The sequence below is a fragment of the Gracilinanus agilis genome, chromosome 4 (assembly GCF_016433145.1).
Source record: "Gracilinanus agilis isolate LMUSP501 chromosome 4, AgileGrace, whole genome shotgun sequence".
Taxonomy (NCBI): domain Eukaryota; kingdom Metazoa; phylum Chordata; class Mammalia; order Didelphimorphia; family Didelphidae; genus Gracilinanus; species Gracilinanus agilis.
The window spans coordinates 207577810-207592120 of NC_058133.1; the positions used below are offsets into that span (position 1 = coordinate 207577810).

The 14311-nt window shown below is 39.5% G+C and overlaps 1 protein-coding gene across 2 annotated transcripts in view; it reads left to right on the forward strand.

Annotated features, from left to right (window-relative positions):
* Positions 1–12445, forward strand: part of PRPSAP1 (phosphoribosyl pyrophosphate synthetase associated protein 1) — a 63208-nt gene extending 50763 nt beyond the window's left edge. For both annotated transcript variants that reach the window (XM_044672405.1, XM_044672406.1), the window contains 3 exons: positions 7722–7792; positions 9299–9445; positions 10590–12445. In XM_044672405.1, coding sequence (XP_044528340.1) covers positions 7722–7792; positions 9299–9445; positions 10590–10748 — 377 coding nt within the window. In that variant the 3' untranslated portion in view covers positions 10749–12445. The remainder of the gene's footprint in view (positions 1–7721; positions 7793–9298; positions 9446–10589) is intronic.
* Positions 12446–14311: the final 1866 nt, after the last annotated feature.

Genomic DNA, 14311 nt, shown 5'->3' on the forward strand with positions numbered 1-14311 from the left:
AGAGCCATGCTTGGGTTCACATCTGGTCTGAGATACTTTCCAGGTGTGTGACCCTGGGCAAGTCACTTAACTTCAATTGCCTAGCCCTTACACCAGTGGTTCCCAAACTTTTTTGGCCTACTGCCCCCTTTCCAGAAAAAAATTACTTAGTGCCCCTGGAAATTAATTTTTTTTTTTAAATTTTAATAGCAATTAGTAGGAAAGATAAATGCACCTGTGGCCATCACCGCCATCCTAGATCACTGCAGCACCCACCAGGGGGTGGTGGCGCCCACTTTGGGAATCACTGCCTTATGCTCTTCTTATTATAATACTTAGTATCAATTCTAAGACAGAAGGTAAGAGTTTTTTGTTGTTGTTTGTTTTTTTAAAGAAAAAAGTTAGTATTGTCACGAAGGGTAAGTCTACACTGATGTAAAGAAAACATTATTGTTTGAAATATTTAGCAGCAAAGGCTGAACTGTCTTCCCTCTTTTTAAATTTTCATACATATGCTGGTAGATGCAGACAGCTTTATTCATATCTCAGCAGTTTGTTCTTATGTTCTCACAAGATGAACTAAATGTAATTGGATGACCTAGGGCAGTGATGGGCAAACTTTTTAAAGAGGGGGCCAAAGGAAAGGAAAGGAAATGTTCATCTGTCAGTCTGTTTCTAAGGCAACTCTTTCGAAGTTTCGTTGTATTGTATCCTACTTATTGTATTCGTCAGATTAGGAATAATGTCGCAGGGCTGGATATAACATTTCAGAGGGCTGCATCTGGCCCGCAGGCCGTAGTTTGCCCATCACTGACCTAGGGCATTAAAGCACTAGAATAATCAATGATTATATTCTCTAAGGACACATGTGTTTTGTGATCTAAAAGCATTTTTTTTTTAATTTATGAGTCCTTTCTACATTACTGCTCAATAAAAGAGTTAGGACTTGAAATTCAGGTTGAGTGTTTTCTTTCTTAGAAATGTAAGTTCTGGGGGCAGCTGGGTAGTGGATTGAGAGCCAGGCCTAGAGATGGGAGGTCCTGTGTTCAAATCTGGTCTCATGGTACTTCCTAGCTGTGTGACCCTAGGCAAGTCACTTAACCCCTATTGTCTAGTCCTTACCACTCTTCTGCCTTGAAACCAATACACAGTATTGATTCCAAGGTGGAAGGTGAGGATTTTAAAAAAAAAAGAAAAGAAAGAAATCTAAGTTATAAGGATTAGCTAGATGGCTCAGTGGAAGAGTGTCAGGTCTAAAGACAAGAGGACCTAGATTCAAACCTGGCCTCAGACACTGCCTACCTGTGTGACCCTGGGCAAGTCACTTTATCCCTATTGCCTAGCACTTATCACTCTTTTGCCAGTCCATAGTTTTGACTCTTAGATAGAAAGTAAGGTTTTAAAAGAAAGAAATATAAGTTCTGGAATGCTTCCTTTCCCCCCCCCAGAATAAGCCAGTTTTATCCACATTCAGAATGTGTTGTTCTATGTATCCCCCTTATAAAGGGGAAAAATTATGGTTGGATTGAAATTTCAAAGGGGTGGTTGCCAAGGAATTGATTCAATTCCTAATGAAAAACTCAAGTCAGAATGACTTTATGGTAGTTTATTTACAAATAGGAAGAGTGAGTGAAACTAAGAAAATCAGAGAAAGGATAGGGCAAGATATTTAACCTAATACACGAAGTAATTTGCTCCAGCCCCTGACTCAACCCAGGCAGGGCTAATTAGTCCTCAACCAGAGAAACCTCAGCCATGAGCTGAGGCCTGAGGGATGAATAAAGCAAAGGCTTCAGTCATGAAGCCTCTCTTAAGAGGAGAGTCCCTTCAGAAAATCCAAGAAGGAGTCAGTCTTTTTCACTCACCAAAGTTCAAAGGGAGAGATTAAGAACAGTCTCACCAAGTCCAAGTCCAGTAAGCAGATTCTTCACCAGTCTCCAACTGGAACTACAAACAACAAATAACCCACAGGAAGTTGTAACTCCCTTTTAAGGGTGCTTCTTTTGCATCACTTCCTATGCATTCCTTCTGTTTTATGTGTACCAATCACAACAAAGGCTTTGCTTAGGACTGCCCAGGGGGCAGTCAATAAATTCTGATTTGTCACCCACTCTTGCACATGTGGGTCACAGACCTCCCCTACTTGAAGATTAAGTGGTGGTGTTTACACTTTTGGTGATTAAATCTAGAAATGGGCAGGGTAGGATTAATCCCATCTTCACAGCCTTCAATTATTTTCTTCAAAATATCAGGCTATTTTGCTGCTGTGTTGTCATCTGCATTGACTGCCTCTCTGGCATCATAATAATCAAAATCAAATTTTTTAAAGCAATTGAGTCAGCCAAAATTTATAGTAAATGTTTCTTCACTATCTATTTATCTTAAGGATTGCATTGCCAAGAGGAATGCATTTTTATTTCAACCTTCAGTTATTATAGCTAAAGAATTTCATTTCTGTCTTTGTAATTAACTCTTCTAGTTCTTGTACTTGTGTGTAGACCACAAAAAGCTGATGCATCTTTGTCCTGTTATTTCTCCTGTGTGTACTACAATATTCCATGCTGTAGAACTGAGCATTTTGACATCTCGTCATGATTAAAGTTCTGTTGCCACATTCGTGCCATTCATTTACATCTAAAATTGGGTTCTATTATAATAGGACAATCAATGCTGACAGTGTGCCCATCCAAAGTGTTCTTCTTTTTGCCCACTTTAATAGGGACTCTTCTTAAAAAGAAATAGGGGGCAGCTGGGTAGCTCAGTGGAGTGAGAGTCAGGCCTAGAGACGGGAGGTCCCAGGTTCAAACCTGGCCTCAGCCACTTCCCAGCTGTGTGACCCTGGGCAAGTCACTTGACCCCCATTGCCCACCCTTACCAATCTTCCACCTATGAGACAATACACCAAAGTACAAGGGTTAAAAAAAAGAAAAAAAGAAATAGGCATGGGGACAGCTGGTTGACTCATTGGATTGAGACTCAGGCCTAGAGATGGGAGGTCCTAGGTTCAAATTTGGCCATAGACACTTCCCAGCTATGTGACCCTGGGCAAGTCACTTGACCCCCATTGCTTACCCTTACCACTCTTCCACCTAGCAGCCAATACACAGTATTAATTTTAAGATGGAGAGACAGAGAGAGATAAAGACATAACTTGTTAATTTGGTCCACAGCAACACATTGTATCTACACAAGAATGTAGGCAGACACAGACTAACAGCAGAGTGGCATGACTAGCTGTGATAAGTCAAATTAATTGTAGCTAGCATTAAATGTGATCTAGTCTCACTGTGTAATTCACACAAAATCAAATTTTGTATTACTTTTTTATCATGACCCAGCTATGGTCTTTGTCTCTTTTTGAGATTGTTCAAAGGAAGTTTAAATACTGGACCTACAACATACATGTTTTAATAATTACTAACCATAAAACCCCTCCCCAAAACCAAAATACTAGTTATCTCTTTAGAGGTTTGGCTTTTTTTTAAAATTCCATGTTGCTTCTGTGCTTCTAGGCATTGTAGAAGCAGTTCTCATTTTATCTAAGTGGACCATTCCTCAGACTTCTATGTAAAGCCATTTTTACCCTTGTGAAGGGAGGGAAGTAGGAAGGGAACTCAGTCACTGAGGATTGGGGGAAATAGGAGGCCAGCACATGGTTCAAGGACACCTGGGATTAGAGATAAAGAAGCTGGAGCAGAAGGAGGAACACATGAGGGTCTCAGGTCTGCCACATGGGGGCCTGGTCAGACCTAAAGGGGGTAGGCCAGACACAGATTAGGAAAGGACAAGCAACATTTGGGGCTGGGGACAAATTCAGAGTAGATACAGAGGTGAGTGGAACAGGGCAAAAATCTCAAGCTAAACAAACCCCCATCCTCCAGTGGCATACTTCTATTCTTCTGTTTTCATTTGGAGGGTTTTTTAGGGTTTTTTTTTGGAGAGGGGGGTGAGGACACTGTAGAATACCAGCAGAGGGGCAAGAGTGGGGAGAGAGAGCAAAAGTAGTGTATAGTAAAGTTAACATAGGCGTTGGGAGGGCGGGGGAGTAGATTTCTTCTAAAATCTTTACATAAAATCACATTTGCCAAATACCACTTTATAATAAAGTAAAAATTGTCTGTATAGACTTTTTAGTCATCTACTTAAAGTAGTTTAGTAGCTAATCAGGAAAAACAGGAATGTTAAAGGATACCCACCATTCTGATATTTTTGCCATGTAAACATTGCTTTGTCTTGTTCTCAACTTGGGAGAAATCTTTCGTGGAGGTACAAATGAATTAATTTACAGAAAATAGGAGTCCATGGTGGTGGTAATAGCAACTTTCTCCTCCTTACAGTTACATGGTTGTTAACATGGTTATTACATAAGATGGAATTTTTTTTTGACTGGGTTATTCAGTTATCAACTTTACAGAGCAAATCAGAGCCTAAAGATGATCTTTCTTTATGTTTGCACAATCAAAAGGTTCCAAAAAGCAGAATTTTGCAAAATGGAATTATGCCTTCCAAAATTATGTACACTTCAATCCTCGTTATTATGCAGGATGTTTCAATGAGACGAATCCATATTTTAGTAACCAATGTGTTTATTAGGATACTGCCCACCTTGCAAAAGGGCAAATGTTTTAAATTGCCTTTGTAATATTAGTGCCAGTTACTGTTTTATCATACAGTAGTTTTATCACATTTCTTTCTACACTTGTATACCTACCAGAGACATCATTGTGTAATAGAGCACTTTGTTTGGACTTAGGACCCTCATTTGAATCCAAAGACACTTATTTTAAATCCCACTTCATATGTTTTTTATTATTGAAATATTATAGTAAAGGCTCTGAGGCTATGCCAGAATTCCCACTTAGGAAAGATAGGTCAGCCAGAGAGAACTTTGTGATACCTTTTCTCTTTCTCCCATATTCCAAAGAAAACAGCATTGATCTAATGTGATCATCTATTAGTTTGGCTCTAGAATGGCTTTTGATTCTGCTGAATATTTTTCTCTCTCCCCCTTCCTTCCTCCTGCCCCTCTTGGGTTCTCATCATTGGTCTTAGTCTTCTTTTGTGTTTCGAAGCTATAAACCCACTGCGACCTCTTATTCTTGTTAGTTGCCCCAAACTATGCTGTAGTAAAAGGCTTCCAATCTTTCTGTTACTTGGTGTGTCACTACAAAAGAAAGGGTAACATTCCTGCCTTTTAGATATGTTACATGACAGGCTAGTCTCATCCTAAAAAGAAGAGTTATTTCAAAATCTGCTTCTCAAATGTTGCCATTCTTCCTTGGTACCATGACTCCCAATTTTGTATGCAGCACATACTTAGTACAAAGTTAGGTTCGCTTGTATATTCCATAGCAGTCTGAACAATGCAACCACTACTTATATAAAGGTATTTCCCTTCATCTTAAGGGAGTGTATAGTGGGGTGGGCGGGGGAGGGTATGACAGGGGGAAGTATACAAGAAATGTCAGCATTTCACCATTAATATGGACCTGCCTGAAATATACGACAGTTATTAATTGGATACGCTCTACTTAGAACATTGCTTTATTTTTTTTTAATGGCTGTTATTCTAGTATCAAGATCCCTCTAAAGAAAGAATTTTTAGGTTGTGGTGTGTTTATAATGCTAAAAATAAACTTACTTAAGTTTATTCAAATTTTATTTGATATTATTTAATATTAAATATTTAAACAAACATTTAAATAAATACCACTTATAAACATTAAATAAAAACCACAATTATCTTTACCTGTTTACCATTACAGCCTTGAAAAAAAGTTATTGAGTGTAACTGATACTAGAGGTCATTTCTGATTTTTTTTTTAAAATGTCTGATGCTGGTCTAATTTATTGTCTACATAAATTTAAGGTTGGGGTTATAGAAAAGGTGGTAACTATTATTTCATTAGAACCTGTGTTTTCATTTTGCCTTCTTTGTGGGATCCTGTGGCAGATTCGGGGTTAAGTTTTAATTTGGAGATTTGTTCTTGACCAGTCTATGTTTTCTCTATCTTACATAGAGACTTTTGTTGGGTAAAGTTTTCCATTAAAAGCTCTGGATAAATGCACCAAGTTTAAATGGCTGAGAAATGAAAAGATTTCTTTTCCCCCTTCCTCTTATCTTAGTACACTAGCAAGACAAGTATTTTTATCCAGTCCAATCTAATCCAAAGCCTTTATTTGGCTGTTATGAAAGAGTTGTTACTGTTCTTAAACCTCTGGGCAGCTCAAGACTCAGCTGTGCATGTTACATTTGACTGTGGGGCTAACTTACAAGTGCTATAAAAACAAAGTTATTTCCTAATCTTTTCAAGAACGTTGTAGCCACTTCTGCCTTTTGACTTTTAACAATTTTTGACCAAAATTGACCTCCTGAATTAGCTTTGTTCTTTTAAAAGGTATGTTTTTCTTAATGAAATAGCAAAATAGAAGAAAGCCTTAAAGCATAGCTTCTTTGGGCAGCTTAGTGGTTAGAGAGCCAGGCTTGGAGATGCGAGGTCTGGGGTTCAGTTGTGACCTCAGGCACTTTCTAGTTGTGTGACCCTGGGCAAATCACTTAACCCCCATTGCCCACCCCTTACCACTCTTCTGTCTTGGAACCAATACAAGGTATTGATAGATATCTAGGAGCTCCCTCTATATATCAAATCACTAGTCTTTAAAAATAATTTTAGCATGATGGGGAGCAGCTACATGGCTCTGTAGATGGAGTCCGGCCTGGAGACAGGAAGTCCTGGGTTCAGATTTGGCCTCACTTTCTAGTGGTATGACCCTGGGCACTTACCACTCATTGACCCTGGAACTAATGCTTAGTCTTGATTCTAAGAGAGAAGATATTGTTTTAAAAAACAAGATTAAATAAAAGCTTAAAATAAGAATAATGTGAACTATATCAAGTAACAGAAACTGAGATTTAGACAAGGGAGACCACAGTGGGTCCCAGAGCTTGCTTTCCTTTATGCTCCTCCCTTCTGGTCTGAGGCAGGGTTTGTGAAAAAAGGGATAGAGATTTAAACTCTAGGAGAAGAATATTGACTGATCTTCATTCTCACCAACAATCAGTCGGCCATCCTGCTGTGTCTTGTTCAATTAAAGATGAATACTTTATTATTTTTTTAAAGTTTATTATCTGACAAAATAGAACCACGTGACTAAGTTTTTCTACCTGCTCAAAATGCCTGCTCCGCCAAAGCTGCCAACTGGAAGGAAAGAGGCTAGACACAGAACTCCACCTAATTTATATCATATATCGTGCTACGTCAGCACATAACAACAGGAAGTGAGTGGGGTTCTGGGAATTGTAGTTTTTGCTGGGAATCAGTTTTTTAGGGTAACAGATTCTAATTTCATAGTCTGTGTGCCTTGCTGTCCTGCCTCTTGCTCTTTGGTCAGCATGGTAATCCATTTGTGTCTCGACCCAAGCCTTTCAGCCTCCCTTTGGTGCAGCACAAAAAACTTAGGCAGTACTCCTTTCCTTAAAGCATGACAACCTCAAAACAAGCTGAACTCTCCTGAAGGGTGTAGACCAGATTTTTTTTCATCCAGAGAAGTCTCCCAGAGAGGACCTCCTGAAATTTTCTGATTCTTGGCAGCCTTGAGCTTATGCTAGGTTTGATGGTGGGAAAGTTTTGAGAATCTTCTTACTATTCAGTGGCAAAACCATTTTATAAAGTGAACAAAAAATATGTATGTGTATTCCTTTTCTGAGACATACTTGCTAACTGGGTTTTGTTTTTTCCTAGTGATGATGGCCAAAGAAAAACCACCAATTACTGTAGTTGGAGATGTTGGAGGGCGGATTGCCATCATAGTGGTATGGATTCCTTATTCACAGTAAAAATGTTATTCAGTACATGAACTTGATACAAGATGACAGTAAAACAGCACGCATACCCATGACACTTAGGCGCACATATCAGTAGGGTTTGGACTTCTGATTTTTTTCGTATCATGGTGATTGATAGATTTGGAACAAGGACTCCAATCTGTCACTTGGTACTTCTAATGATCAGTAGAACAAATTCTTTTTTTTTTTTTTAACTTTTAAATATTTTTCCATGTTTACATGATTCATTTTCTTTCCCTCCCCTCCCTGAGCCAATAAGCAAATCCACTGGGTTATACAAATGTTATCACTTGATAGCTATTTTCATATTATTCATTTTTGCAGTAGGACAATCTTTTAAAACCAAAACCCCAAATCCTATACCCATATAAACAAGTGATAAATCATGTTTTTCTTCTGCATGATAGAACAAATTCTGAGATAATTGTTGGAGCTAGAATGTGAATTGTAATCATGAATTGAAACAATAGAAATATCTCAAAATTTTATTTGAACCCATCATTTATCATTGTGTTCTTAACCATATGAACTCACTCGTCAGTACCAGCAGCATGTATTTAATAACAAATGTTATTTTTATCCCAGAGCTATCACAGTCCCAAGTTCAAATTCGTCTTAGCCTTTGGGTTATGTATTCCCCCAGAGTTATACTTAGAATTTCCTTTCTTGGGGAAGCTGAGCAGCTCAGTGGATAGAGAGCCAGGCCTAGAAACGGGAAGTCCTAGGTTCAGATCTGGTCTCAGACATTTCCTAGCTTTGTGAAGCTAGGCAAGTCACTTAACCCCCATTGCTTAGTCCTGACAGATCTACCCTGAAACCATTTCTTAGTATTGATTCTTAGAAGGTAAGGGTTTTAAAAAAAAACGGGGGAGAGGGGAATATCCTTTCTATAGCAAAAAGCCTTTTTTCCTCATTCAGGATTTCTTCTGTAGTCATTTCAATGAACTTGCTTTCTTAAAAACAAATTCTGCTGGCCTCAGATACTTCCTAGTTGTGTGACCCTGGGCAAGTCACTTAACCCCAGTTGCCTAGCCCTTACCACTCTTCTGCCTTGGAATCCATACAAACCAATTCTAAGACAGAAGATAGAGGGTTTTGTTTTGTTTTTTAACTTCTAAGAAGTGGAACAATCAACTGTTTGTTTTCTCCAGCAATGCTTTTTAATTCCTAGCTAAAGGTAAGACATCCATATATAAGCCTAGATTGTACAACCATTCTTGCTATTTCTACATGTTCATCCTTGGCTTAGGCTTGTTTTAGTTGGAGTGGTGTAAACAGATAGGATCCACTGTGAATAGATACTGTGCAGATAGAAGTAAAAAATATATTTTATTCCCTTTAAGAAAGGGGGAAAGCTCCCAACAGGAGCAATTAAATTAAATTGTCTTTCCTTTAATTCTGTGTTGAAGGCAGACCATACAGGTAGGCTAAGAGAGCAGGCAGCTCTCTAATTCTGTTCTCCTGTCCTCCCAGGATGACATCATTGATGATGTGGAAAGTTTTGTGGCTGCTGCTGAGATACTCAAAGAGCGAGGTGCCTACAAGATTTACGTCATGGCCACTCACGGCATCTTGTCTGCAGACGCTCCCCGCCTCATTGAGGAATCTTCCATTGATGAGGCATGTCTGCTCCTCCAGAAGCTGGGCTACCTCTCTTCCCTCCCGAGCTAGTTGTTGCTCATTGCTCCCCTTTCTATGTCCAGAAAAAGCACAAACCCAGCACTTAAAAGCGCATAGAGAAGATTAGTGCTGGGGAAAACAGTGCAGGTTCTGTCCCTTGATTTTACAGAGGAGGAAACTTGGGTCCCACAGAAGTGAAATGATTTGCCTGTGGTCACAGAGTTTGACAAGTCAAGACTCAGAATCCAGATCTTAAGGCCTGAAGTATAAGGTTGCTTATTTATAAGATAATTATATAGGTATATTTATATAGTGCTGTACACTGCAAAATGTCATATTCACAGGAACCTTCAGGATTGATACCACAGGCTTGAGATTATGAACATTTTTACATTTCACAGATTAGGGAAACTGAGGGTTAGGGAGGCTCAACAAGCTTGCCAAGGTCAAACAGTAAGAGGTGCCATTGGCCTTGTGGTTCTTTCTGGGACAGTAAACAGGTGGCTTTTTTTCTTGCTGACAGTAATGCCAAGAAAGTGTATATTTTAGAATAAGTGAATGAGCATCTGGCTCACTGGAAAATACCAGCATAAAATAAAAAATTCCTCTGCTTAGCTTTCTGGCTTTATACTTGCTTCCCAATGTTTACTTAGCCATCTTTGGGAAGGGATTTTTCCCAGCTCAGGTTCTCCAGAGTAAATCAAAAACTTGATGTAGCAGAAGGTTTAATTAGGCAGTTCATGTCAGCATTCCAGTGTTCAGACTCAGCAATTTCTTCTTCTTTAGAAATGGTGTAATTATTCAAGAAAGAGCAGAATACTCTTTATTTTGTTTTCATTAAATTGCTATCCAGGTAGGGTTCTTATTTCTGTGGTAGAAACTGAAATAAGGGTCTCTAGGTGGCTCAGTGGATTGAGAGCCAGGCCTAGAAATGGGAGGTCCTGGGTTCAAAACTGACCTCAGACACTTCCTAGCTATGCAACCCTGGGCAAGTCACTTAACCCCCACTGCCTAGTGCTTACCAAAGGGTTTTTTATGAAGAAGGGAGGAAGGGAGGATGAAAAAATGAGGTGTCGTTGAAAGGAACTGTGGGTGGTGACTTAAAATTTGATGGCGCTGTTTCTTTTGTTGCCCACATCTGTAGGTGGTGGTGACCAACACAGTTCCTCATGAGGTACAGAAGCTGCAGTGTCCCAAGATAAAGACTGTTGACATCAGTTTGATTCTTTCAGAAGCCATACGAAGAATCCATAATGGGGAGTCCATGGCCTACTTGTTTAGAAACATTACTGTAGATGACTAGAATCCAGAATTGCTTTTGTTCTGGGGCTCTTGAGAAAAAAAGGCATTGCCATCAGTTATGTATATCACATGTTTCTTTGTGGGGAAGAGAGTGCTGGGGTTTCTTGGAGTGGTGGTGGGGAAAATTAAATTGAGCAATGTTTATACCAGAAACTTTTTTTGACCATATGGGGAAGCATTGTGACAGAGATGATGCAAAAGGAATGAGTCAGCAAGCTGGATCTCCCACCAATCCAATTCTTTTTATAAAAGCTATAAATCCTGTGCTTAAAATGAATCCATTTCAGAGGCTTATCTAGAACTGTTTCTTAACCCTACTAATTGGTTTGTTTCTTAGAAAATGGATTTGTTACATTGAAATTGCTTCTACAAACAGAATGCTTACCCATAGTGTTTATGAACCAAATATCTCTTTTCTTAAGACAGGAGTAAGAATTTTGTCATTTAAACAAGAATATGAAGGGCAACTAGATAGCTTAGTGGACAGAGAGCCAAGCCAAGGTTCTGGGTTCAAATCTAGTCTCAGATGATAGCTGTGTGACCCTGGACAAGTCACTTAACCCTATTTACCGAGTCCATATAGCTTTTCTACAGCAATTGAGGGTGGGTGTGAGGAAGGTCTACTCCCCACTGACACCCCAAACGGTAAATAAAGCTTAGCCTCTTCTCAAGCGTATATCCCTGCCCGCCCCATCCAGTGGCCACTCCTGCCCTACCACATCAAGAAGGTGTGTGTGCAACGAGTCCTTAAGACTGAAATTCAGCAGTTATAAATTACATGTCAATATGAGATTAAAATCCCTCTTTACTCACCACAACTGGGTGCCATGTGAAATGATGAGATTCACCATTTTGCCTATACTGTGTGAACTTGTCCCTTCCAAATGCAGAGCCAGTCATCTGTTGGGACACGAGGGCACTGCCCAGTGCCAAGCAAGAGCCCCACTGACCTAAAACACATTCCACTTCATGAATATTTGAGGGTCAGGAAGCATCAATGGACCACTGTGTGGTCGTGTTCTCACTCGGTGTGAAAGTTTCCTGCTCTCTTCAGTAAGTTCCCAACCCTCTAGATAGGACTTTTCAGTCAATTTAATTAAATTCTTCCAGAGTTGCCTTATATTACTGATCTTTTGATTCTTTTGCAAGTAGATAGAGTTTTGGTTGGAAAGACCCTACAGATTTGGGAAAAGCAGTATTGTCTGGCAGAGTCCTAGGCTAGGTAGGCCTTTAGAGTTCAACTGCTGTATAACATGAAGAATATTATTTTAGTCCTCTGGATCCATTTCCTTCACTACAAGACAGGAAGGTGGGGACGATGGTCCATTCAGCTTCTAGAATCTGTTGACCTCTTTACTACTTGCAAAATTCTGTATTTAATAGTTTTTCTAATACCACATGGTAAATGTATTCTATATTGGAGTACAAAGTTATCTGTGGCCAAAATGTATTATTTCTTTACCACTGTCCAAGTTTGATGCCTGAAGGGCTGGCTTCAGTAGTTCTGGAGTAAGAAAAAAAAAATCAAACCATGGTTCTCTAGGCATTAACCCTTGAGCTAAAAACTAATTACAGAGCCAGATGAGCTAGCTTTGTGATACTTGCTGTCGTAGGAATCTGCTAGAGAATAGAGAGGTTTGGGGGTGCTTTTGTTTGGTTTTTTTTTTTTTAAGTCGAAATAAATGAATAAAACACCAATGGAGCATCTGTCCACTCAATTTTCATTGACCTTTCAAGTCTGTCTAAAGGTTCTCCACACAGATGATTTAACAACCCTTTTTATCATCATCACTTCCCCCATTTTAATGAAGTTGGGTAGTAAGAGCATCTGCTGATCCATGGTAGATTGAAGATGGAGGACTGATCTTTAGGTTGACATGTTCTGATTGTCACCAAACTAGTGCAAAGTTGTTTGGGGATTTTTGTTTTTTAAACCCTTATCTTCTGTCTTAGAGTCAATACTGTATATTGGTTCTAAGGCAGAAGAGTGGTAAGGGCTAAGCAATGGGAGGTTAAGTGACTTGCCAGGGTCACACAGCTAGGAAGTGTCTTGAGGGCAGATTTGAACCCAGGACCTCCCATTTCTGGGCTTGACTCTCAATCCACATAGCCACCTAGTTGCCCTCGCAAAGTTTCTTAAAATGAGTTCAGGCTGCATTTCAAGTATATTGGATTTGCTCTTTTTCTGCAACAGAGGTATGCAATACAATGCAAGACTGGATTTGGAAACCAGCTAAGTACCTCAGTGGATTGAGAGTCAGGCCCAAAGATAGTAGTTTTTGGGTTCAATTTTGGCCTCGGACATGTCCTAGCTGGGCAAGTCACTTAACTCCAGTTGCCTAACCCTCTCTATTCTTCTGCCTTGGAAATCAATCACAATATTAATTCTGTTGTGGAAGAAACACACCCAAGTTTGTAGCAGAGAGCCCCAAACTCCATTCCATTCCAAGAATGGGAGACTCAAACTCCATTCAAGAAGTAAGAAGAGAATTTTATTTGAAGAAGGGGTTTATGGTAGTCTGGGGGCTAATCAGGGGGCCTTAAGGCTGATGGACAAACCCAAAGGTTAGTAGAGTGGCCTCTCTAAAGCAGCTCTCCAGGTGTGGAGTGGCAGCTCTGCCCTCTATGGATCAGGGTTGGCATATTTATTAAGGTCTGAAGACTGGTCATCTCCCATTCCAGAGAAGTCTTCACCTTTCCCCAAAACCCTGGAAAGTGGACAATTTGGCCAAATTCAGGTGAAAGTGTTTTGGGGTTTGATGTCATAGGGAATAAGGAGCATGCACAGGTTGGGGGGATTATGTCTTACAGTTCTGAATGGGTCTAATCTGAAGTAAATATAGAACAATATAAGTAATTAATAAAACAAATTAGGCACAAAGCTGATGCCCAGTATAGAATATTATAGATGTGGTGCACAGAATGTGTAGTTGATCAGTCCGCAATTCATACTTGACTAATGCTAAAACTACAGGTTTTACAGTTGATGTTTAACTAGTGTTAACTAGTAAGAAATGCAAGATTTCAGTGTATGAAGGTTCCATTCCTATTGCTACTCCTCACTACCCGCTATCAACCCACATCAATTCTAAGAAAGTATTTAAGGTATTAAAAAAACAAACAAGTGGATTCGGAGTACCACCAACCACTTAATACCTTTATGACCTACAAGTCACAACTTCTTTGGGTCTTTGTTTCCTTATTTGTAAAGTGAAGGAATTGAACTAGACTTTTAATGGCCTTTCCAACCCTTATCCAATTGAACAGTGCACATGGCGAGTCTAAAATGGCACGCTTCATTGGGATTTGACTAAAGCGCATCTTTCACTTTAGAGAAACAGGACAATGTAAAAGGAGAAAATCTTGCCATATGATGCTCTTTTCGGGATTATAGGTATTTACTATTTCTCAACCTCCGTAATAAAACCCCTACTCCACCCCCTTTTTGTGTCAGACCCCTTTGGCAGTCTGATGATGTCTGGAGTGTCCTTTGGAATGAGGTTTCTAAAGACATAAACCAAAAGCAGGTTTACAAAATAAAACAATTATGAAATGCAGTTGTCA